Source organism: Perca flavescens, chromosome 3 (assembly GCF_004354835.1).
Source record: "Perca flavescens isolate YP-PL-M2 chromosome 3, PFLA_1.0, whole genome shotgun sequence".
Classification (NCBI taxonomy): domain Eukaryota; kingdom Metazoa; phylum Chordata; class Actinopteri; order Perciformes; family Percidae; genus Perca; species Perca flavescens.
The window spans coordinates 39,021,460-39,047,765 of record NC_041333.1 but is presented as its reverse complement, the minus strand read 5'-3'; the positions used below and the strand labels follow the sequence as shown (position 1 = coordinate 39,047,765).

Here is a 26,306-nt window from a genome sequence, read left to right as displayed (position 1 = left end):
ACGACGCTGGTAGCAAATGTTAACCGAGCTAGCTACACTGTTAGCATCTGAGCAGCTGTTCCGTCCACGTGAAGGCATCATTGAGTCCTACGATAGTCTAACGTTAAACAGACTAACGTTACATACAGTCTACGATACCACAGATATCAACTAACGTTAATAGTTATTTAGCGTGCAGCGTGTGGTGGTGCTCGGTGAATGAGACAGCAACTCCTCTTGGAGAGAGCAGAGGAGCTCCGAGTTCTCCTGTTGGTAAGATCAACCATTTCATCTCGGAAGGGACTTGTTGTTGTTGTTGTTGTTGTTGTTGCACATAACCGGGTTCCTTTTGTTCCTCACACTGAGAATGAATCAGAGAAATACAAGAGACATCTTGGAGTCATCTCACCTCCTCCTCCCTGTATGACTTTCATTGATTCAAAAATAATGTTACATAGGGATTAGTCAATTAAACAAGGTTCATACAGATAGTTATAGTAAACATTTTCTGTTACCACCAATATTCCATTAAAAATATGTACTTAAGGTACAAAAAAACCCAGCAATATCGAAAAGTCCTCACATTTTTTGAAACTGGAAACGATCAAAGCTGTTTTTCTGTCAATCAATTAATTGATTTAGCAACTAATATTTTCAGTTGGACTTGTAGGCCTATATATTGGTCGGCAGTTTGATGACAATAAAACATTATATTTCATAAACATATGTTTTGTGTACAAAAATCCTAATTCTTTTTAACCCAAATATGTCAGATTACAAATAGCATCTGTAAGCATTTGACAAAATTCTGATACTAACTTTTTTGTCTTTGAAATCCAAATTAGTTATTCCTAAAAATGACATAATTTGTCTTTGAAATCAAAAACCAACTGTTTGTTTATCACCTATATGACATAAGAAAGATTTAATTTAGCCCCCAGTGGGGAAATTCCCTCAGATAAAAGCAAGAAGTAGGTCAAATATAATTGACTTCCGATTGAAAGTAAAAAGTTAAATTTAACTCCTATACAATCCATCAATAGGAAACCTATTATCCTAATTCAAAAGTACTTTTAGCTCTCTGGTACCAGCAGGAACTGGCCTGAAAGGCAACTTCTTGTTTTTTCTAAACTTTTAGGCATTTGAGTCAATTCAAGTTTTTTATGTTGGTGTGCTGAAAGCTCCGAGACACAAGGCCTTGTGTCAGACTCCTCGCTGGACACGCCTGCTGTAACCTGAGCCAGTCATCCAGTGCACTTCTCTCTAAAGCTCTTGTTTCCTCTAAGCTTTTCCTGACTGAATTGTTATCCCTTCTATTTATAAAGTATACTAGTATATTATATATCATCTTTATGGTATAAAAGTATTATCTTTTACTGTTTATAAGAGTTATCTTTAACTTATATTATATTTTACTTTTCGTGTAAACATATAAATATGAGAGTAAATATTAAATGAATATGTATACCATTGTCTCAGTACATTACTCATAATGTACATCATTAAGCAGTCACATCAACATTAAACATTTTCATTCAGATATTTAGTCTTAATCATATCTCCAAGTTGTTGATACATTTAATCATCATGGTTTCAAACCCCATCTCAGCACTCACACAACCCTTACACAACTTACACAGGTCACCAGGAAAGATGCAGCAAGTGTAAAAGACTAGAAAAATACAAATTAAGGTATTCCCCTTTTCAAACCAGGTTTCTAGGAAGTCTTTGAATGGATCATTTATGCCTGTATTTACCCAAAAATAGTTTACAGATGTTTTATGTCAGACTTAACCTAAAGCCAAAGTTATTTCTATCAAATTTTCATCAATCCAATTCAGATTCAAACAATGAAACGTACTTTAAACATTTCCTGACAAACCAACTGAATACTTATCTTAAAAGTAAAAATAAGTACTTCTAATTATCTTCTCCTAATAGTGTGTGTATTTTCAGAACGTGAGTCTGTGTGCTACTTAACTTCACAATACATCAGATGTGTCAGAGCAGAACAGTCCCTCGCGCCCCCCCCCCCTCTCTCAGTCCGTCTGCTGGTCCGAACCTCCAGACAGTTTTCACCGGTCCTGCAGCTGGAGGGGGAGTGAGATGGACGCGACTGACACAAATGATGCGCCGTGTGGCACAAAACAGAACTCCAAAAAGCATTATTTGTTCTTTTATCAATATTATCACTTGGAAAAGAGTCTACTTATTTTAATAAATATCAATCATTATAAAACCGGATTTCTTTCCCTCATGCTGGTTTAACTCTATAAAATCCATACAAATTGTGCTAAAAAGGAAACACTGTTTTTGTAATTGTTCTCTTTTAGATTACTTTAAGGGTTGTTTCAGTAAATAGTGAAAGTCAATCAAAACTAAATTTTCTTTAGAATAGTTTTTAAATTAAAAAAATTATGTGAACACCCCATTCATTAAACCACCTATTTATTATTGCTACTGTATCCCTTCTATTTGAGGCATGACAAGCTCATGACTCAAAACAACGCAGCACATATAAATCTGTTCAGTGGTTTAGCCATTAACACTGTCCTGTGTTACACAGCAAAACGAATGAATCATTTCCTTAAAAGAAAACCATTCACCAAAGTATTTTCAACGTCAACATCAATTAATCTAGTTTTAACCTATTTGTGATATAGCAAATCAAAATACCAACAAAGTCTCTAGTGCAGTTTTACTGAAGAAAAAAAAAAACTCACTAGAGTACAATATTAAATTAACTGTTTTCAGACCGAAATCTAACCTGTATTGGTTTCAATATAACCAATAAAATAAGTATTAAACAAAAATTATGTTGTTTATTTTCTTTTTATCTTTAGTTTGTACCCAAAGTTATACTACTCGCTGTCTGGTAGTTCTAAAAATCATTACAAATTAAAGTTTTTAGGCCTATAGAACAAACCTAAGTACTTGTAATTTGACCTCTATTTATTCAATTTGTTACCTGATATGGGAAACATATCACCTTCTGTAATTTATGACAAACTATATCAAAATCATTGCTGAACTCTACATGCATAACTCCTGTTTTTCTCTTATCTCTGGGTGTGTGTGTGTCTATGGCCTTGCTGCTCTGTAAGCTTAGTCTACAGTGAGGGTTAACCAATCACCTCACTGAGTGGCTCTGCTGCTCTCATCGTAGTTGTTAGCATGTCATCAGGAATTTGTGCCTTTTGCACTGAGACACAATACGTTACCATTTGGTCCTCGCACAATGGTGTATCTGGTGGGTGCATCTTTACCCAAGTCCAATGTGTGGAGGTGCTGTAAACAAAAATCTCAAAAGGTTGACAGGTTAAGTTGCTTGCGAGTGCACATTCTATACCTCAGTACAATAAGCAGAGCTTTTGTCAAATGTAGGCATGTTGCATTTTGAATGCAAACCACTATACTTGAGATTTTGGTAGGAATTCTCCATTTTGGAATTATTTCAGTAAGTAGGGCTTTGGCTGCTACACTAGCTGATAGTAGTCTTGATCCAAAAAGAAATCATTTGTGAACCAATGTTGCTTCACCATTGTGAAACAACTGTTTTTCCCTCAATTGTATTTCCATCATCCTAATCATACTTTTTACACCTGGTTTTAACCCATGTGTCAAATTTGCAAAATTTAGGAAAGAAAAAGCTGGGTAGCCTTCTTATAGGAAGAATGAGCTCTACTGCTTGTACTGAGAGATGAGATGGCAGAGGTCCAAATCGGATAGCCTCAGAAACACCTACAACAGAGAAGCCCACACGGTTAGGCCACTGCTAGAGTCTCTGGAATAAGAACTCTTAACCGAAAAAAATGAAATCAGGGTTAGTGAGAGGTGTGTCAGAGAGGTCAGGTCATGGTACCACCTGTAGCTCTGCAACACCATTGTTTCTCTCTGTCAGCTGGTGTGTGGAGAAGAAAATCAGGGTTAAGAACAGTGCATCTGTTAGACTTCACACTCTGAAGTCCTATTTATTGGTCACCTCATCATCATTTCCTCATCTCTATTCAAACAGATCATTTTAATATAGTAAACTAATGGCGTTTTTCCATTACATGGGACCTGCTCGCCTCAAATAGACTCGACACACTGCGTCCGTTTTCCATTGCAGATTTTAGTACCACCTCAGTGTGGCTTGTCGTCTTCTATGCCGGCTCGACGCACACAACAGCGCACAAGTATAAACATCAGGCCACTTGAACTTGTTTTACAGTTCTGTGGAGGCTCCACGCAGAGCTTTCGCCGTAGCCTATGTAAGTGGCCTGATGTTTATACTTGTGTGCTGGTGTGTGCGTCGAGCCGGCCGTATGTGTGTGTACGTAGGCTACGGCGAAAGCTCTGCCTGGAGCCTCCGAAGAAATGTAAAACAAACGGCGCCGCAGTTAACTGCCGTGACCTAACGTGACACACACACAGAATATCAAAGGTGTGTTGATGTTGCCACAGTCAGAAGACACATTTAGTTTCAAATGAAGCTGGAGGCAGCAAAAAAAACACAGCTGGCTGAACTATTTAAAAATAGCGGGTTTGTTCAGGACACCCCCCTCTATCGCGTTCACGCCAGCTTTTGGTATCGGCTCAGCTCGCTTGGAACCTCGACTTAGGTGGTACTAAAAAAAGTAGCCCTACCTGTTAGCAGGTACCAGGTTCTTTTTTTCGTAATGGAAAACCAAAAAAGGCGAGTAGAGTCAAGCAGGTAGCATGTAATGGAAAAGTGCCATTTAATTTACTCCCACCTCCCATTAGTTCTTCTAACCCTTGTATCATTATCTCTGCATGTTTCCCCCTTGGGTCTACCAAAGGAGCCCTCAGCAGACGTCAAGCTGGCGACCGTAGCAGGAAAGAAGGACAAGAAGGCCGAGGAGGAGGAGCAGCCTGCAGCACCTCCTGCAGCTGCTGCAGCAGTGAAAGAGGAAGAGGAGGAGGAGGAGCATCCTGCAGCACCTCCTGCAGGTGGAGCAGCAGTGAAGGAGGAAGAGGAGGAGGAGGAGGAGCAGCCTGCAGTACCTCCTGCAGCAGCAGTGAAGGCGGAGGAGGAGGAGCAGCCTGCAGCAGTGAAGGAGGAGGAAGAGTATGTGGTGGAGGAGGAGTATGTGGTGGAGAAGGTGATGGACCGCAGAGTGGCGAAAGGAAGAGTAGAGTTTCTGCTGAAATGGAAGGGGTTCTCAGAGTAAGTATGAGTCGTATGAGTCTATTGTATGTATGTGTGTGTGTATATATATATATATATATATATATATATATATATATATATATTAATTTTGACACTAAGTTGCAGACCATCAAATAACCTTACGAAATGGAAATAGAAAAAAGGAATATATGAATTAGCAATAACAGTGAGAATGTATTACCTAAAAACAAAGCCTGAGGAGATGTTCTTCTGTCTGCACTCACCTTTCCAGTGAGGATAACACATGGGAGCCTAAAGACAACCTGGACTGCCCCGACCTTATCACTGAGTACATGCAGAAACACAAGGAGAAGAAGAAGGAGGAGGAGAAGAAGAAGGAGGGCAAGAGGAAAGTTGTCAGTGAGGCCTCGGGAGACTCAGAGGAGCGAGGGAGCAAGAGGAAGAAGGTGGAGGTGAGCGAAGGAAAGAGGTTACTCCAGACTGAAGAGTCCCAGAAATCTAATCTCAATATTAATGAATATTAATACAGTGCAAATACGGGATGAATTTAAATGATTTATTAAAAATTTAATAATAACATAACAATAACTTATTTCACCACTTACACATTCAGACTTTCCGTGATCTTCTGCCACACTTTCTCTCGCTGTTTCATTGCAGCGTCCGTGTTTCCTTTTTATAATGGGCCTCATTCACAAATATCTTTCTAAGTTTTCTCTTAAATATGTTCTTAAAAAAGTTCCTAAGAATAGTCTACATTGGATTCATGACTTGTTCTTAAACAACAGAATTGTTTGCACCTGTGTTCTTAGGATTGATGAATCCCACGTCTTCATGATGATGAAATGAAAGCACGTGCCAGTTGTTCCTAATTAGCATAAGAAAACCCCCCGCAAATTCCCATATAAGGACATGACACTTCCTGGGAAGTGGGAGACTGCGTTCAGGAGATGGTTGTCGAAAAGTAAAAGTACTTGCATAACGGGTTATTCTCTTAATCTTATTTGCATATTACCATTCTAAATGGTTTTAAATAAAATTTTAAATTCACTTAAAGTACGGATACATGAAAAATGTACTTAAGTACAGTAACGAAGAATTTGTACTTTGTTACATTCTACCACAGCATTTTGTCCCTATTAATAGGGGCTAATCCCTATTAAATGTTTAACTTGACCCCACTCATGTGTACATTAAATAATAATGTACAGGCCTACTGGCCTGCAGAAAGGTTTTAAAATCAAATGTTCTATCATAAAAAAACAAACAAAGTGCATTTAGGTCAAGTGCATTTTAAATTTTTCTCTGTACTACTACAAGAAAGTGTATTCAGAACAAGTGCAACTGCTTAAAGATACAACAATATTTTCTCTGTAGGCCTTCAACATAATAGTGCATCAAAACAAAGACTGCCATAGCCCATATGTTAACTGTAGAACTTTAACAACAACAAATGCACCAAGAATTGCTCAATTGCAGATGTGCGAAGTGGATAATATATATTTAAACACTAGACAAGCCCATTCTACTTCTTGAGGTAAAGTGGCAGGTTTTTCTTGATGAAGAGTAGCTTCTCTGCTTTATCACAGTGAAGTCTGTTCATCTTCTCATCAAGAACATGTGCTGCTGCACTGAACGGTCTCTCGCTGTCAGTGCTTGTGCACGGAGCAGACAAGTACTTGCCAGTATCTTTGCCAGGTCAGGAAAGCGGCCATGATTACTTCTCCAGTAAGCAAGAGGGTTATCACTTCTGTGGATGGGGACTTCAGACAGATAACCATCTAGCTGTTGAGCGGTTGAGCTTGTCATCTGCCTGACATTCGAGAAAGATTTGAGAGAGTGTATTTAAATAGGGCCAGTGCATAAATAAACATTTTTATCAAATTAAAAAAATATCTAGCAGAAATATGGCTACAATCTGATAGTCACATACAGTATATTAGGGCTGCACGATTATGGCTAAAATGATAATCACGATTATTTTTGATCAATATTGAGATCACGATTAATTATCACGATTATTTGTTGATTTAACCAAAACAAATTTTGTCACATAGGCTAATTATAACTGCTTTTGCATCCACATTGTGCTACATTCCTGTTAATACAACCATATTGTGCTACATTCCTCCTTTATTGAAGGATACTGTGAATGAGTATGCCATTTCAGCTGTTGTGCGACCGCTTTCCATACATTCCTTACGTTTGCCGTAAGGTATCTACCTGACGAAATAGCAACGCGGATTTCATTGGCTCATTACACTGCTACTTACATGTCTGCGTTGCGCTAGTAAACACTAATAACACGTTACACAGCAGGTAGCGTTAGCCTACCGTTAACTACAGTAAACACTAATAACACGTTACACAGCAGGTAACGTTAGCCTACTGTTAGCCACAGTAGTAACTGGATTAAACACAGCTAAAATGCTGACAGCTAAACGGTGTAGTGTGTCTGTATTTCCAACAACGGGACGTCGAACAGTCTGCTGCTAAAGCTGTGAGCTAACGGACACAAACTAGCACTATGGTCACTGCTGTTGTCTGAAAAACAAAACATACGGGACATAATGTTGCGTTTACTGGTAAACTGGTAAACATCGTAACCAGCTTATGATGACCGACTGCTACCTGTTGTGGAGTTTTCCTCACGTTACTCCTCTGTCCTCTGTGACTGTCTACATCTAGAAACTAAGCTGCGCGGTGCAGGGAACAACTCTGATTGGCTCACGGAGGCACGTGATCAGACAGTGGTTTATGGAGCGCTAGAGTGGCTTTGTAAAAACTTTGATAAGGAGCGTTCCATGACACATTTTAAATATCGCTCAATCACGCAAATTTGATCGTGGGAAGCCAAAATCGTGATTGTGATTAAAATTTGATTAATTGTGCAGCCCTACAGTATATAGTAGCCTAAGAACAGAATAGCTTAGTAGTAGTAGTAGTAGTAGTAGTAGTAGTAGTAGTAGTAGTTAGTAGTATTTGAGGCACTTTCTTGCAGGATTTCACTGAACATATCAGACAACGAGGGTGCATGCCCCTCATCTGGTCTTTTTCTGCGCTCTGATTTCCTCCTGCGCTGGCCGCTGCTCCGTCTCTACGCGGGTTCTCCGCATCCATCGCGGCCTGGATCATTTCTCGTGCGCGCTGCTTTATTTCCGCATCCAAGTAATGGTCTTAATAAAGCGGATCAAGTACAGTCGCGATGAAGTGCAGAGGATCTGAATAGATCTCACTGAAACGTGTGCTGACAGACTCTAAGAGCGTACTTTTCATTGTTTTCACTCCGTAGTACACTGAAATACGTCCACACCGCAGACATGTTGCTTCAGACAAGCACGTGCAGGTCGCGATTTCTGTTTGCGTCATCACAACATTTCGGCCGTATTGTTTCGGTGATAAAAGTATTTCGGTGGCGGAATATTCGGTGCATCCCTACAAATAACGCATGATTTAATCAGTTTCATTTCTGATGTAAATTGCAGTCTTAGTGTTTCTTTGCATACTATGATTTTCTTGTTTTCAATAGATACATTACAATTCAATACTATCATTGTATACAACTGTAGAATTAAATAAATGCAGTAACCAATTATTTTGAGCAAATTGTCATCACTCAAATGTGCGTAAGAGTGCTCTTGAGTGTTTGTAGATTTTGTTGTTAGCCCGGGACGTCACTACGTTTGAAAGACAGTGGGGGCTTAGCCCCACGGCTATGCAAAACTTTCCCTTGCAAAATCTTACTTACAAACTCTAAAGTTAGCTTTTAGATACATCAAAGATGCATGGGGGGGAGGGATTAACTCCTGCTTAGTTCTTCTTTAGGCTAAGATTTAACCACTATCTATCTGCCTGTGTAAATGTGTGGTAACGTAATACCATACCTAATCCCTCTATTTATTAGATAAATTGCAGGTCAAAATAAGACTATTTAATTACTAGGGGTGTAATGATACACGTATTCGTATTGAACCGTTCGGTACGAGGCTTTCGGTTAGGTGCGCATTACAAACCGAACGATTCGCTGGACTAATCCTATTTCATTTTTTATTTAAATTGTGTGAAATATAATGTTCTCAGTGCCGCTGCACTCAACAAGTCAGCCCAAATGACGAAACTGGCAACATGCCGTCTTCCCTTCCCACTCCTAAAGAAAAACACACTAGTCCAGTCAGGCATGGTACGCTGAACTAGCTTGTTGCAGTATAGTTGACAAGGATTTAAAGTATGTCTGTCTGAATTTATTAACCTGATGGTGAGATTAATAAAAGTTCTAGTATGTATGTTTGTATGTATGCTCATATATAGCCTAGTATACATTTAGGCAACATCTACATACTTGTTTAATCTATTACAGCAAAGGAATGCAGAAAGTTAAGTTGGTCAGAACCAAGCATATATAATAAATATCATGAAATAATTTAGTTTAGGCTATGCCTTGGTGTCTCTCTCTCTCTCCCCCCTCTCTCTCTCTCCTAAAATATCTTTCAGTATCCATTTGTTCAATGAATTGAAATGAAGGTTATACTGGTACAATAGCATTAACAGTGACACTATGATATTTAGGGACTGATATTGTTTTAATACTATAGAGAAAGCTGGCTATATTAATGGTAAAGAATAGAAAATATTCCTTTATCTTTACCTCAAGTAAATGTAGCTAAAGTGAAGCAAGTAAAAGTAATTAACGGATACCTTACTAGGTTAGCTATTTCTTGTATTTCACTTCACTATCACTCACTCTGCAAAGCAAGTCCAGACCACAGATTTAAACCAATTACACTAGCTAGACTATTGTTTTCTATAGCCAACTAAAATATTCCTTTATCTTTACCTCAAGTAAATGTAGCTAAAGTGAAGCAAGTAAAAGTAATTAACAACAACTTACAATTTCACTCTTTATCACTCACTCTGTGTGCGGTAGCAAGTCCAGACCACAGATTTAAACCAATGAGAAGAGACAAGACGGTAGATCAGCTTCATAGCCATTAACTCCGGCTTTTTTGTATCTGGATATATTATTTGTTGTTTCTAATTATGAACTTGGATAACGTTAATGATAGTGAGATACTTGCTACAGTTGCATTTCAAGTAATAAATCGGCGAAAACGTTTTATTTCTCTGATTTCCTGGTTTGTTTTAATGCTGGGACCACAGTTACAAAAAGGTGCTCTCTCTCTTGAGTAACTCTGTCACCTGTACAGGCCCGCATGAAGATCCCATTCACCACCTGGACGACCTGGAAGAAGGTGATGTCACCAAAATAGAACTTTTCAACTTGTCGTGTTTTGGAGGGCAAAGCCGGTACAACCCAAAGAACACCATCCCCACCGTCAAGCATGGTGGTGGCAACATCTCTCTAAAACGATGGACCACATTTCCCAGTTGACAGTTCGTGAAATAAAAATAAAACCGACTGCAGTGCACGACGACACCAACAGATGAATGGTGAAGGAAGATTGATTCCATGTAGTGAGTGATACAGAGTGCACTGTAAAAAAATAAAAATCTACAGTAATTATTATAGAAACATTTTGGAGTAGCTTCAGTCCCCCTAAAATAGGCCTAACGACATCCCTGTTGTTAGCTAACAACAAATCCAAGATAAGAAAAAAATAGTGAATGCCACACATTATTCGTAAGAAATGTTGGTGAATGAGGCCCAATGTGTTTCACGTTATCATACTTCCATAAGAAGCTGCTGCTCACTAGCGCTTAGATACCTGAACAGTTAATACCTGGGCCGTTATAACGGAGGTTCTCAACTACAATTCAGATTCAATAAATCTGAGATCGACCTCGCAGTCTGTTGAGGAAAGCAGTGAACGCACATCTATCCGAATTACATCAGCCTGACTCCACCTAGTCTCTCCTCCTCAGTCTGACTCCACCTAGTCTCTCCTCCTCAGTCTGACTCGACCTAGTCTCTCCTCCTCAGCCTGACTCGACCTAGTCTCTCCTCCTCAGCCTGACTGGACCTAGTCTCTCCTCCTCAGTCTGACTGGACCTAGTCTCTCCTCCTCAGCCTGACTGGACCTAGTCTCTCCTCCTCAGCCTGACTCGACATAGTCTCTCCTCCTCAGCCTGACTCGACATAGTCTCTCCTAGGGATGCACCGATCCAACTTTTTCAGTCCCGATACCGATGCCAGGGCTTTGTGTATCTGTCGATACCCGATACTGTTTCCGAATTAATAATAATCTGTATACCTTCCACCTTATGCCTTCCTTCCACCATGTGGAGAGACTAAAGCCACCAGACCTTCCTAACTGAACATTACTTTCCTAACTAAGACAAAATAGCATAGAAAATATAATGTAATCAAACTTCTTAAAATAAATTTAAATAAATAATAACGGGTCTTCATTAATGGGCCACCTTTATATAGGTTTATAATGGCTTATTCTACTGTCAGGAGTACATAGAATATCACAAAAACATGTTAATGTCATCATGTTTACTAAAAGCTTTCATTAAGGGTTTGCTGGGCTCCACGACATTATACAGTATCTTTATATGAAGGAGAATCCATGAAACAGTTACAGAAGCTAAACTATTTTTATTATGCAAACTGCCAAGTAGTAAAATAAACTCAAATCAAATGAATAGCCTACACATACAAACAACTTTAACATTGTTTCCCTTTCAAAACCAAATAGTTGTAAGCTAGTTGTATAACCACTACCTTGGCCACAGGTAAGTTAGGTTGTAGTGGGCGGCTGTCAGCCTCCTTCACCGTTTGAATAACGTTAGTAGGTTGGCGGACTATTTCAGCGAGGCGAGACATCTTAAATCCAATGTTTTAATCATTGCTCTAAACCTGTCTTTGGCAACGGTCTGTAGCAGGACCGGAGGTGGATTGTGTTCATAATGTTGCTCCACTGCATGCTTGAAGTGACAGGTCTTTAACGTTAGCACAGTAAAGTTAGCACGGCCGAGTAACGTTAGGGTGCTATGCGCATATCTCTTGAACCGTAAGTCAGATGGATTTCGAACTTGACAGGTGTCTTGCTACGGGCACTAGTAAGTGCAGTTTGACGTTGTTTAGATTAGAAATGCAAAATATATTGTTAAATATATAGGTAAAAGAAGCACACATTGGCTTTTGTCTCTCTAACACTTTAGAACAGCGGAGGGACTCTTTTCCTGCTATTGTATTAAATTGCTGTGAGCTGGCAGAACATAACGTAGTCTCAGAGATTATTCCTTCAGAGTTGAACCGGGCAGATACATCCGTTTTCATCAGACTCACCCTGGGTCGGGTTAATTGAGTCTTCAAAATACCCCTGTGAATCAAATCCCCTACTTCACCTTTAACCGTCAAGCCACTAAACCTGTATGGAAATGAACACGTCTGCTGAAATGTTAAATTCCTTAACGATCCGACACGAGACAACACCGTCTCTCTCTCTCTCTGCGCACACACACACACACACACACACACACACACACACACACACACACACACACACACACACACACACACACAGTCCGGTCCTGGTGGTTGATGAACACAGATATGTGCTGATTAGCTCTCATAATGGGCCAGATGTGTAGCACACTGCCATGAGTCCATGACGCTAATGTCTGATTACTCCACATTGTCATTGTGATATTTTGTGATTACATTCTGAATCTGCAACATTTTCTGTCAGGTAAATATAGTAATAATGTCTTCCTCTGATGCTACTGTAGAAGAAGCCAACACTGTAAGTCAGTAGTAGTCTATACAGTGGAGTTGCATATTAAGTAGTGTGGGTTCCTTCTGTAAGTAATTTTGGGGTACAATTTGATTTTGATAAATTCTACAATCAGCAATACCACAGGCCAAGTAATCAGCCGTTCCAAACAGGCACATTTTCAACAGGCACTGCACTAGTTTGTTTAAAATTTAATGAGCAATTTGTTTTTTAGCAAAATACTGAAAGCAGCACAACTGAGTAGGCTACATTTTAATATCTGTTCATTTATCACAAGTCATATCATTATCGCAATATTCAACAACGTTACGGCATATCACATATTTTCCTCATATCGTGCCGTCCTAATAACTACTCTGAAATTGTGTCAGATAGTTTGGCAATATTTTCATCTGTATCTGTTTCATCTTTTATTCTAATTGGTTTATTATGTAAATAGTTTTTTTCTTTCTAAATGATCTGATAATGTTGTGTAGTCATTGTTTTCACCTTCATGTGACTAGTTTATAACTGAACCCATTATTACTAAACCTAGCCATCACGCACCGCGCCGTCACATCCTGCGCCACACACCACCACCAGTAAATTCTCAACCTGTGGGAAACACTGAGAAGAGCCTGATGGCTTCCATAGTAACATGTCTGCAAGCAGAAGAACTTTACCTTTATTTTGACATCAAATTAATGTATGTATTTCAAAGGGTTTTATTGGGATTAAAAGGATGAAAAATACCCAGAATGTATGAAAGGTTTGTGTTATTTTAAAGTTACCATGGAATTTCTGACTGAAAGTAAAACTGAAGCGAGTGAGCAAATGTTTTAGTTTTTAAATTGCAAATCATTTGAATGGGGAAACTTGCCTGAAATATGTATAATATTTCTGAACTTATAAAAGTTATGAAAAGTATATTTGCTTCCATAATAACATGTCTGCAACTGGCACATATTTTCCTTCATTTTGTCATAAATTATTGTATTAAGAGTGAACATTGTGAGTGAGGGCAAATCCAGGGTTTAAAGGATGTTGTTCACTAACTCTCACTCTCTCTCTGTTTGCCTGTTGCTATAGAAACGAAGAGGAGGAGAGGGATCCAAACGTCATCACTGTCAACACTGTGACAAATCCTTCACAACATCAAAATATTTAAAGATTCATCAGAGAGTTCACACTGGAGAGAAGCCTTACAGCTGTGATCAATGTGGGGCAGCTTTCACACGACAGAATACCCTAAAAATACATCAACGCATTCACACTGGAGAGAAGCCGTACTGCTGTGAACAATGTGGGAAAAGTTTTTCTCAGAGTAGTAACCTAGAAAGCCACAGACGTGTTCACACTGGAGATAAACCGCACAGCTGTGAACAATGCGGGGCAGCATTCACACATTTACCAAACTTAAAATCCCACCAACGTGTTCACACTGGAGAGAAGCCTTACACCTGTGATCAATGTGGTAAATCGTTTTCTGAGAGTGGGACCCTTAAAAGACATCAACGCATTCACACAGGAGAGAAGCCGTACTGGTGTGAACAATGTGGGGAAACTTTTTGTGAGAGTGGGGCCCTTAAAAAACATCAACGAATTCATACAGGAGAGAAGCCGTACTGGTGTGAACAATGTGGGGAAACTTTTTGTGAGAGTGGGGCCCTTAAAAGACATCAACGCATTCACACAGGAGAGAAGCCGTACTGGTGTCTATGTGGGAAAACTTTTTCTCAGAGTCGTGACCTTAAAAGACATCAACGCGTTCACACTGGAGAGAAGCCGTACTGGTGTGAACAGTGTGGGAAAACGTTTTCTCAGAGTAGTAGCCTTAAAAAACACCAGCGCATTCACTAGGATTTGGTACCGAACCTGGTACTTTTACCGGTATCAACCGAATCACGTTGGTATTACAGAGTATTGGTTCACGTAAAATCAAACGGTGCCAAATTTCGGTACAGTTCGGTAATTTGTAATTACAGAGGGAAAGTACCAAAAAAAGTACCGTTGGCTACCGGAACCAAATTCCAGGTACCGGTATCGATAGTGGTATTGGTTCAGATGTGAAAGGTACTCAACCCTAGCATTCACACTGCCTCGTTGTGAACATGTTTCAGAGCCAATCTGTTTCCTCCTGCCTCCTCCTCATGCCCTGATAGCTGTGTTGTTATTTTCTGATCTTCTCTCCACATTGAAGGCTGACCAGTAGTAACTTTATCTTCTGAACAGCATGGATGTTATCCTGGCTAGGACTACACATTACACTCCCTCCCTTTGAAGGGATTTATTCCACTCAAAATTAGTTTTCCTGTAATAAAATAGTCTGAGTTCAGGGTTGGCAGTGAAGGAGAGTTGGTTGTCATGGGTCACACCCAGGTTTCTAGCAGTCTGGTTGGGGACTACCACAGAGTTGTCTATTGTTATAGTCAGGTCTTGGGTAGCAGAGCCCTTCCCTGGAAGGAAAAGGAGCTCAGTCTTGTCAAGGTTGAGTTTAAGATGGTGTGTGGACATCCAAGAAGAAATGTCATGTTGTATGTATGTTGTATATTATCCCGGCGAGTTCAGGGTTCAACTGCTAGGGCTTTGTAACTAATGCTGCAACAAAGAAGTATTTGTTCTTAATTAATCACCTTGTAAATACAGTTTACAAAAATCCCCATCACTGTTTACTAAGATGATGTCAAATTGCTGAAATATTCAGTTTATTGACACTTAAAAAAAAAAAAGCTTTAAAGGGGTGATAGAATGCAAAATTAATTTTACCCTGTCATAGTTGAATAACGACAGTTCGGTAGGTAAATAGGACATACATAGAAGCTCAAAGTCCCACTGACACCCCTTTACTATGAAAATTTCATATTTTGAAACTGCCGCTGAAAACGGGCGAATCCCAACAAAGCTGGAAGTTGACGTCAACCTCCCAAAAACCGGAACCTTTGTCAGCCCATGGGTGTATTAAGAGATCGGTCACGCCCCAACATTTACATAGGCTACACAACTGACCTGAGATCAGGTAGTCTTCTGAATCTAGGTCGCGCAGATCTCTGCTATTCCATTACAAAATTCACTTCTGAAACTTTTTTATGCCAGAAATCAACAATGTAAAGCTCAAATATGGGCCGTTTTACGAAAATGGATGGCTAATTGCAAATTTTGTCCGACTGTGTGTCGGAGTTCAGCGCCGGTGCTTCCTGTGTTGTTGCCTGCCTTCCCTCACACACCCCGGCCTGCTCTGAGGTACTTGGAGCTCCGTCACGACTGGCAGCCCACAGCACTCCATACCCGCTCAAAGTCACCGGTTTTAGGATAATGGACTACTAAACGCTGGTGCTCTGACAGAGCTCCAGGGCCTGCAGCTCCCCTCTTCCTGCTAGCTAAATGCCCGGTGTGTGTGAGTGAGAGCACGGTCAGCGAGCTTGTTACGCCAGCAATCTCTTACCACAGGCTCCAGTTAATCTTTTAATGTGTGTAATTATAATGTGTTGAGTTATTTAAACAAACGATTGGGGAAATAAACGCCGCTTGTCCGCGAGTCTCATTGATAGAGCCTGCGGCTGGATGTAGCTCTATCAATGAGAGCTAGCTCCTCCTACAATTCCTCTAAAATTCACAAATATTCATTAACTTGAAATCGGACACCGTTGTTAGCTTTATAAGACATTTAGGGAGATCTTGTATAAGTGGCGTGATGAAATTCAAACTGTAAATATACAGAAATTACGCCAAAAATGAAGCTAACTATCCGTGATTTGTAGCTAGCTACACATAGCTAGGATTGAAGGGACAGTCATAGCTAACGAAACCCCCACTGTTCACAAAAATTCATTAACTTGAAATCGGACACCGTTGTTAGCTTTATAAGACCTTTAGGGAGATGTTGTATAAGTGGCGTGACAAAATTCAAACTGTAAATATAGCTAGTTATGCTGACAGCCAGCCAAGATTAACTGGAACTGTTGTAAGAGATTGCTGGTGTAACAAGCTCGCTGACCGCGCTATCACTCTCACACAAGGGCCATTTAGCTAGCAGGAAGAGGGGAGCTGCTGGCCGGGGTCTGTGGAGGAAGGCAGGCCGGGCAGCGAGGCAGCAACACAGGCAGCACCGGCAGCTGAACTCCGACACACAGTCTTACCAAATTTGCAATAAGCCAACAATTTTCGTAAAACGTCCCATATTTGAGCTTTATATAGTTGATTTTTCGCTTAAAAAAGTCTCAGAAGTGAATTTAATAACGTAATAGCCCGACAAACAATGTATAACTTTGCAATGGGACCTGCTGTCGAGTCTCCCATGTGTTTCTATGTAGTTTGCTCAAACCAGTCAGCGCGTAGCTCATTCTGAATATTCATGAGCATACCATATTTGGAAGAAAAGTTCTTGTTCCAAATAGAGCCATATTCACAGGGTAGTTAAGGGCCTAATAAAATACCATTCGGGCAATTTTCAGCCCAACCAATGTTACATACCCCATTAGGAGACCTTAAGGAACAGTGTAAAATACCCTATATAATAATTCTGTCACCCCTTTGATCACAACATGGTTGCACATGTTAATGTTAACAACAGTTAATGTGTCTAAACTGCGTCTGTGCCGCTGCCATCTTGGGACAGACAACTGATCTTAAAGACTCAGAAAAAGATAGATGTATTGCTTTTGGATGTTCATGTGAAAGAAATGCTAAACTATGCAACATGGAATAACATTTCACGGATGAAAAATGTGTTTTACAATGTTATACTATTACTAAAGTGTTGAATTTAATATCAGAAAAGGTAACATTAATCCTTCTTTTAAGCTAACAGTAAGTTAAGTGACTGTCCTGATACTGAATTGAGCTAATGCTAGCTTGTGTCAGGTTATGTATGTTTTATTTGAGTGATTATTAATATCTCAGTAAGATGCTGAAAACAATGTTTGTTATGTGTGTTACTGAACAGTTCCTCACATCATTCCCCATAAACCCCCATGTGGAAAAATCCAGACTTTACATCAGAAATATATAAATGTTTACCGCCTGGTACAAAAAAACGGTTTTGGTCTATGAAGCTAATTTCACACTTCATAACAACTGTTTCTATAACTCACCTGTTTAAATTATATCAAGGCTTAAATCAGCAGACTGTCACTAGCTTCAAAATAATTTGAAAAAGTTTGGTAAGAAAACCTGCATTTTAAATTCAGTCAACTATCCTGTATTATAAATACATGTCTGGCATTTGTTGTAAACCGCTTGAAAATCAGTTGGAAATTATAATTTTAATTGTGGATAGACCTTCTGCCTCCATAGACACACATGCATTAGGAGGAGCACAATGTTTGTTAGGAAATGGCCGCCAAGTCAACATATCGCTCCAATAAACAGCAGCAGCCAATGTGGTGTATCTAGCTATCTATCTATCTCTATCCCAGAGACTTCTTCAGTGGATTAGACACATGAGAACAGCTGGTTGTATTCGGGAGGAAGTTTGCGAGCTTTTTGCTAATTCTGGGATTTTTAACCCATGTATAAATCATTTGTTTTATTAATTTGATCTGTCCTCTTCTTAAATAAACTGAATTGAATTGAACTTCGACATTTAGTTTCTTCTTATTTTACAGGTTTATTCTTTTTTATGACCCTCTTATGACATCATACTGCAAAAACTAATCTGAAAAGTAACTAGAAAATGCATTTCCTGCAGAAAATGCTTGTGAATGCTGAAAAGCTAAATTGCTAAAGTTTAACTAGATTGCTGGCTTTAATGCAAAAGAAGAAGGTGAGGCAGTAAGAATAGTTGGAAAAGTTGAAATAGTATTATTGTTTTTTACATTTCTTTAACATGTTAAATAACCCCAAACATGTATGATACTAAAGTGGAATATTTAAAGGTTTTCTGAAAAGCTGTCACTAAACTGAATTGCAGGCTTCAATGTGAAGGTGAAATTGTCCAAATAATTATCAAAAGTGGATACTGTTCTAATTAATATGAATGTCTTTAAAATATTTTAGAGAAAGGTGAACAATGGGAGAAGCTGGAAGGAACTAACCTGCACACACATTACATATGGATCTGAAAGTTATCATCCCTTAAACCAGATATTTAAGTCTGTAAACTGTGTGAAAGGTGTAAACTGCAGGCTAGTAAATGCTCTGGTTTTGGTCCACTTCCTGTGTTTGGGTCGGATCCCGTTCTCACCTAGTCTGGCTATCACCAGACCAAGCTCAATCTTTTCAGATTGAACAGGGTGAAATCAAATCACCGGCAGATGGGGCTGGGTTTACCCAGTCTAGTTCTCACCTGAAGGGAACCGAACTCTAGTTCACTTGGAAGAGAACCGAGACCCCGTCATCAAGTGGACCAGAGTTCAGATGAGCTTCCACACCGCCCCAAACCAACCGGACTATCAGACCAAAGGCTCGAGGGTTCATTTCTAACAGACCAAACTGCTCAGGTGTGAAGGAGACCTTAGGTGGTGTGGCGTGGCTTTTCTGTTGCGTGTCAGTTGCGTGGCGGCTGCGTGGCGTTTTCTTTGTCTTTACACACCAGAAACGTGTCTGATGCGGCGGCGCTGCTGCCTTGTATGTTTGCCATTGATAAAAATGAAATAAGCAGTCGTATACTTCATGTTAAACATCAATATATACAGATTTGATTACAGCAAAGACAACGTCTGCAGTATTGACGGCAGAATAGGCTACAGAATATTTTGTTCTGTATTGACAGATGCAATATTTGAAAATTAATTAAAAAAAAAAACATTTATATCTGCATTTATAGCCTCTTTCCGACCAAGTAGTTACAGAAACGTAGTTATAGGAACACTCCACTTCTAAACAGTTCTACTAACTACTCTCCCCCAAAACTGGTTTGCCATTTGCATTCCCACTGGCCAAGTGGCCATAGGGACTGGTAGGAGGGGTAAGGGAGTGACGCAAGCACGGAGACGGTCTTTATAGCGTTGTCACTTGACTTTAGCGACACATACAAACACCCATTTGTACTAGCTTACTGGAGATTTAGAAGATTTTCGTCAGATTTTGAGAGACTCTAGTCACCTCATCCTGCTCGCCATTTCCGGGTGAGTCCCGACTGCCCTGCCGCCGACTGAACTCTTGGCTCGTTTGAGATGAAGTGAACTCTCGGCTCGTTGGAGATGAACTGAACTCTCGGCTCGTTTGAGATGAAGTGAACTCTCGGCTCGTTGGAGTTGAACTGAACTCTCGGCTCGTTGGAGATGAACTGAACTCTCGGCTCGTTGGAGATGAACTGAACTCTCGGCTCGTTGGAGATGAACTGAACTCTCGGCTCGTTGGAGTTGAACTGAACTCTCGGCTCGTTGGAGATGAACTGAACTCTCGGCTCGTTGGAGATGAACTGAACTCTCGGCTCGTTGGAGATGAACTGAACTCTCGGCTCGTTGGAGATGAACTGCGCCTCGCCTGTAAAGTAGACGAGAGCAGGCGATAGCAGCCGGGGACGGTGACAAAAATCTGCTCTCAAGTCAGTTTCTAGCCGTTTCAGCAGCCTTCAGCAGGACTAAATAAGCCAAATTGTTGCTGCTGTTGTTCTGAAAGATATTAAACATTCTGAACTTAGCAGAACCTTTCCTTGTTTGTTTTTTTCTTCATATTTGCAAAGTTAAGTGATTTAGCATTTAAATATCCATTATTATAAGCTTCAGTCTCGATTTAAAAAAAGCGATTAATCGTGATTAATTACAGCAAATTGTGCAATTAATTAGTTAATTTTTTTAATCGATTGACAGCCCTAGTAAAAACATAGAATTTAATGTGAAATGTAACCTATTCACAACACCCTGTGTATCATCTGTTCATTCTGTTGTTAGAGAGAGAGAGCGAGAGAGAGAGAGAGAGAGAAGTGTGAACTTTTCATTTAATAATCTAATAATTTAAGACATTTTCTTTTCCCTGTTTGTATTTTCTGTGACTGAATGTGGTTTTAAATCTGTTGAGGTGTGTTCAGACTGAAAGCAAAGACACTGATGATGTCATACAAAGTCAGAAAATAGAAAGCAAACTGTTTCCAGAGGACACTAAAGAATGATGGAGCAGCAGGAAACAGACCAGGTTAGATAGTAAACAGCTGATTTATTCATCTGACTTGTAGAATAACCTCAATGATTGAATTGTTTTAAATGTCTGGGAATGTGGAACAACTAAATGCAAAATGAATGAAATAAAACAAGGCCACATGCTGATTATTTGTGACTTGATTTGATGGATTTATTCTTCCTGTGGTGTCTGTGTTTAAACTCCTAATTAAAAGGTAAAGTTTCCAACCGCTAAAAGTTCTGTTGTTGCCGCTGACAGACTCAGATTATTATTCTAAGTGTCTGACAACCTTATGGAAAGGATCCCTACAGAGATAGAGCTTTTAGTTAAAGAGTAAGATCCTTTTAGTTTAACATGAAACAACCCCAAAATCACCATCACCAAACTCCACCAGACTCAATGTAAATAATCAGGACTTTTAGCGTGTATAGAGCCAGCATATCTCCACCAGACTCCATGTAAATAATCAGGACTTTTAGCGTGTATAGAGCCAGCATATCTCCACCAGACTCCATGTAAATAATCAGGACTTTTAGCGTGTATAGAGCCAACATATTTCCACCAGTCTCCATGTAAATATCCAGGACTTTTAGCGTGTATAGAGCCAGCATATTTCCACATGTAAATGGGTGAATTAAGGGTTTATTTCAACCAAACCAGAGTGGTGATTGTTGTTGGAACAGTTGATATATATTTTTTCTTTTTCTATCAACTAAAAATGTGTGTTTAATAATCATGAAATTGCTATTTTATTTAAATGGAGTCATGTGGAAACATACATTTAAATGCTTACATTATATTTAGTTATTTCTCTTTATACTTAAAATTGTTTTAGTTATTTAAGTGCTGTACATTATTTAATACTCAAGTAAAGTACAAGTACCTGGAGTTAAGTCCAGTACTTGAGTAAATGTCCTCAGTTCCAGTCCACCACTAACTGATTAATGAACTGAATGTGTATCTGTTGTTCCCCTCCTGACCTCCAGGTGGCGGCGTTCTTTCATTTTAAACTTTAATCTGAAAAACCCTGACTTGGAGGAAACCGGAAGTCTCGTTGCTTCACTGTGATCTCGGGCTGGCGGCGCGATAGTTGTGTTGTTTATTAGTGAGTTTTAAACATAGCCAGTATAAGAACGGTTTTAAGAAGACAGAGCTCCAGGTAAACCCGCACACACACACTCAGGTAAACACTTTAATAACTGTTCTTTTACACGGCTATCAAAGCGAATAGAAGCCAGAGCTGCGCATGCGTTAGCTTCCCATTCTGCTGTTGCTAAGATTCAGGTAAACAGAACTTCCGTTGCTGAGCAACAGTCTGCTCCGTTAGTTGTCTCCTCTGAAGCTCCACTACATTTCTACCGTGTTGGCTTTTCTGGTTCTGCTTTAGTGTTTCTAATATTTTAGAGGAAGGTGAACAATGGGAGCAGCGTCACGTGGTGGAAGCAGTCCAGAGGGTGGGGGGAGGGGGGTCTGGGTGTCCTCCCCCAGGGAAGTTTTGAGCGTCAGCTACTGCATTTTTGTTGCTTTTGGATACGGTTTAATGCACCAATTTATGGTGGAAATACCTTTATTTAACCTATGCTAAGAAGAAAATAACAGATGAAAATTCAAAAGTATAAAGGAAAAGTATGTTGTTGCGTATTTTTAAGTGGGTATATGGAAATCCTGGAGCTTTCTTAGTGGGTGTACTGTGTATTCCTGCGTATCACGTAGACTAGACCACTGGAACTAACCTGCACACGCATTACATATGGATCTGAAAGTTCTCATCCCTTAAACCAGATATTTAAGTCTGTAAACTGTGTGAAAGGTTGAAACTGCAGGCTAGTAAATGCTCTGGTTTTGGTCCACTTCCTGTGTTTGGGTCGGATCGCGTTCCCACCTGAACCGGGACCCCCGTTTTCAAGCGGACCAGAGTTCTGGTGTTTGATCTGCACCGAGTTATGATGAGCTTTCACCCTGTCCCAAACAAACCGGACTATTTCTAGCGGAGGTATTTTGAGGACAGTGAAGTTCTTAGGGTAAGTTAGCACACCTAAACAACGGAATGTGAGTGAGACAGGAAGACAGCTGTCTCCGAGATGACGTCATCTTCTGCCTTCTGTAGAAGTGGTGAACTTACAGCTCGCAGCACTTTAATCACATATAGTGGGGAGCTTTGGACTGATATCTAGTGTCGGCAAAATCACTTTTTATTGAGTTTCCTTTTTCCTGAAATGCTCTGAGTGAATTTAATTCAAAGAAATGTTGACCTTTCATTGTGCAGTTGTTTATATTTATTCACAGTTTAATATAATGCTGTTTTCTCCAAACTACTCCGAGTTCATTGTGTAGCGAGGAAGGAAATGGAACAGTTTTCCAGCCGCTGCTTTGAGTTTGCCGACTGTTGTTTTAGTTGTGTGTGGATGTGAGGAAAAGGAGAGGAGACAGCAGCTCCTGAATATCTCTGCCTGCTTTGATTTGTACTGAACAGAATCCAGAGTGAGTCCAGCAGCCCCAGTGGACATCTGCTGGATTTCAGGACAAGAGAGGAATGGAGGAGGACAACCAGAACCAGGAGCAGCGGAGCAACAAGGTCCCCAGAAGACAAGCAGCAGACTGGGACTCTGATACCAGCCATGTTCAGGTCAGTGTTCAGGGGGGTATCACACAAAAGAGTTGTACAACACATGTACAGAGTTGCAGCAGATCTGCAGTTATCTGGGAGTTTGTTCCAGATATGTGGAGCATAAAAACTGAACGCTGCTTCCCCCTGTTTAGTTCTGACACTGAGGACAAAAAGTAGACCTGTCCCAGACGACCTGAGAGGTCTGGGTGGGTCATAATGTAGTAGCAGATCAGAAATATATTTTGGCCCTAAACCTAAACCAGCAAAAGTATTTTAAAATCAATTCTTTGAGGCACTGGAAGCCAGTGTAGAGACTTCAGTACTGGAGTGATGTGATCCACTTTCTTGGTTTTAGTGAGGACTCGGGCAGCAGCGTTCTGAATCAGCTGCAGCTGTCTGATTGATTTTTTAGGGAGACCTGTAAAGACACCGTTACAGTAGTCAAGTCTACTGAAGATGAAAGCATGGACAAGTTTTTCCAGATCCTGCTGATACATAAGTCCTTTAACCCTTGATATATTTTTAAGGTGGTAATAGGCAGATTTTGTAATTGTCTTAATGTGGCTTTTAAATTCAGGTCTGAGTCCATGACTACACCAAGATTTCTGGCTTTGTCTGTTGTTTTTAACATTGTCGTTTGAAGATGAGTGCTGACCTTTAATCGTTCCTCTTTAGCTCCAAAAACAACCACCTCAGTTTTTTCTTCATTTAATATAAGAAAGTTCTGGCACATCCAGACGTTCATTTGTTCAATACACATATTCAGTTGTTGTATTGGGCTATAGTTCCCTGGCGATAAGGTTATGTAAATTTTTGTGCCGTCCGCATAACTATGGTAACGTATTTTGTTGTTTTCCATAATCTGAGCCATGGGAGCATGTAGATGTTGAACAGAAGAGGCCCCAGAACTGATCCTTGGGGAACTCTGCACGTCATATTTGTATTAGAGGTCGACCAATATGGGTTTTCTCAGGCCGATGCCGATCTTTTGAAATCAGGGTCGGCCGATGGCCGATATATGCTGCCGATTATTTTTGGCCGATATTTGCTTGTTTTTAACCTCTATTTGAAAGATAAAATTTAACACTAATAAGTACTTAAGATACACAAAATTTCTCAACAAAAACATTTATTGAACACTTGTTTTAGGTCTGAATAAAAATGTATACAGTAACACTTGAACACAGAAAATCTTAGTGGAGCTTCACTTCTGCTACTTAATCATTTTAAATAAAAAAGTCTTGAAGTTACTAAGTAAATAAAAAGTTAGCAGCATTAGATAATCTGCTTTAGTGCAATTGACTTAGCAGCGCCATCTCCTCATTTCTGAGGGAAGGAACATTTGTAAACATCAATACAAAAAGGAATGTGCATAATATTATATTTAGTTTTAATCCCACTTCAAGATCCTGAGTCTTCTTCACCCCACCCATTCCCCACTGAAAGTTCTTAATACTCCCAGTTTAAGAGCTGCAGGTTGTAGTGCAGGAAACACAACTGCTCTGCATGTTCTCCTGTGAGCCTGCTCCTCTTCTTGTCATAGATAATCCCTCTCACTGAATATTCTCTCGCTGGGAACAGAGGAGGGCGGTGGACAGAGGAATTTTCTTGCAAGTGGTGCAAGAAGGTATAGGCAGGATGCATTCTGTTTCCACCATTCTAGTGGCTGACCAGTCTGTCTGTCAATCAGTGGCTCTCGGAGGTACTGATCCAGCTGCTCAGTGATGTGTTGATCATCATTTTCTTCAGCATGAGTTCCACCACGTGCTCCCAAAATGTTTGCGCACGTCTGTTCAAGAACACCAGAGGGACCGGGTTGTTCTTCCTCTTCCTCCTCCTCCCCCCGTCTCCGTTTCGGATCTGATTCTTGGACTCCAGTGGTGGCTGTTTTGCACTGTTCAGACACGATGGCGTGCTCTTCTTTCACCCATTCTTTGGCTTTGCTCAGTGTCTCCACTGCAAAGATTTGACCCTTATAGCGAGGATCCAGCAGCGTCGCCAGCACCAAACATTTGGTCTCCTCCATCTTTGAAAATCTCCTCTCCAAGCTTTGAAACATGGTTTCCCTGAGTGTTTTGATACCCCTCGTAGTGGGACCCTCTGCCTGAAGAACCATCTTAAGCACAGCAATGCTGGGAATGACGCAGGAGATGGATGCCTCTGCCTTACTCATCTCAAAAGTGACTTCCTCAATGGGGCCAAGTGTCTCTGTCAAATTTGGGCCCACTGGTCTGCAGTTGGGGTTGTAAACTTTCCATGTTCTCCTGCATAGATGTTCAGCGCACGCTTCTGCTCCAGCATCCTCTGCAACAGGTGTAGCGTGGAGTTCCAACGGGTGGGAACAGCCTGAATTATGCTGTGCTGGGGGAGGTCACGTTCTTCTTGAATGTCTCTCAGAAGCTGTTTTGCGAGCACAGAGTGGCTGAAGTGTGTAGCACATGTCTTTAACTTAGCGATAATGTCCCCCACTGCTCTCTGACGGCTGATGCCCTCGTTTATCACAAGCTGTAATGTGTGTGCACTGCAGCTGAGATCTGGTATTTCTGCCAATCTGAGGCCTTTAATCATAATAGCACCACTGTCTCGGAGCACAAGCACAACTCTGTTGTGGGTGATGTCCCAATGTTTCAGCATGCTAAGGAGCACCTCGCTGATGTATTCCCCAGTGTGGGAGCCAGACATGGCCTTAACATTTAGTACCACTTGTTTTCTTTCCCATTCACTATTAATGAAATGGCATGTTAGACTTATCAATGACTCCGTCTCCCCAGACCAACAGTCTGTCGTGAACGACAAATGAGGGCCAGCATTCTCTTATTTGATCAGTGTTTTGATTTTCATCTCCACA

General features: G+C 40.3%; 3 protein-coding genes across 3 annotated transcripts in view; 2 read left to right on the top strand and 1 right to left on the bottom strand.

Moving 5' to 3' along the window:
• The window catches only part of LOC114553134 (zinc finger protein 239-like), a 29,505-nt gene extending 14,340 nt beyond the window's left edge, over positions 1 to 15,165 (top strand). The window contains exons 2-3 of the mRNA XM_028574304.1: positions 5,385 to 5,565; positions 13,882 to 15,165. Of these exons, the coding sequence (XP_028430105.1) occupies positions 5,446 to 5,565; positions 13,882 to 14,652 (891 nt within the window). The 5' untranslated portion in view covers positions 5,385 to 5,445 and the 3' untranslated portion in view covers positions 14,653 to 15,165. The remainder of the gene's footprint in view (positions 1 to 5,384; positions 5,566 to 13,881) is intronic.
• Positions 1 to 26,306, bottom strand: part of LOC114553116 (zinc finger protein 271) — a 687,947-nt gene that overhangs the window by 382,531 nt on the left and 279,110 nt on the right. The window lies entirely within an intron of this gene.
• The window catches only part of LOC114552951 (zinc finger protein 493), a 60,892-nt gene continuing 39,626 nt past the window's right edge, over positions 5,041 to 26,306 (top strand). Inside the window, exon 1 of the mRNA XM_028574046.1 lies at positions 5,041 to 5,149. Within this exon, the coding sequence (XP_028429847.1) occupies positions 5,088 to 5,149 (62 nt within the window). The 5' untranslated portion in view covers positions 5,041 to 5,087. The remainder of the gene's footprint in view (positions 5,150 to 26,306) is intronic.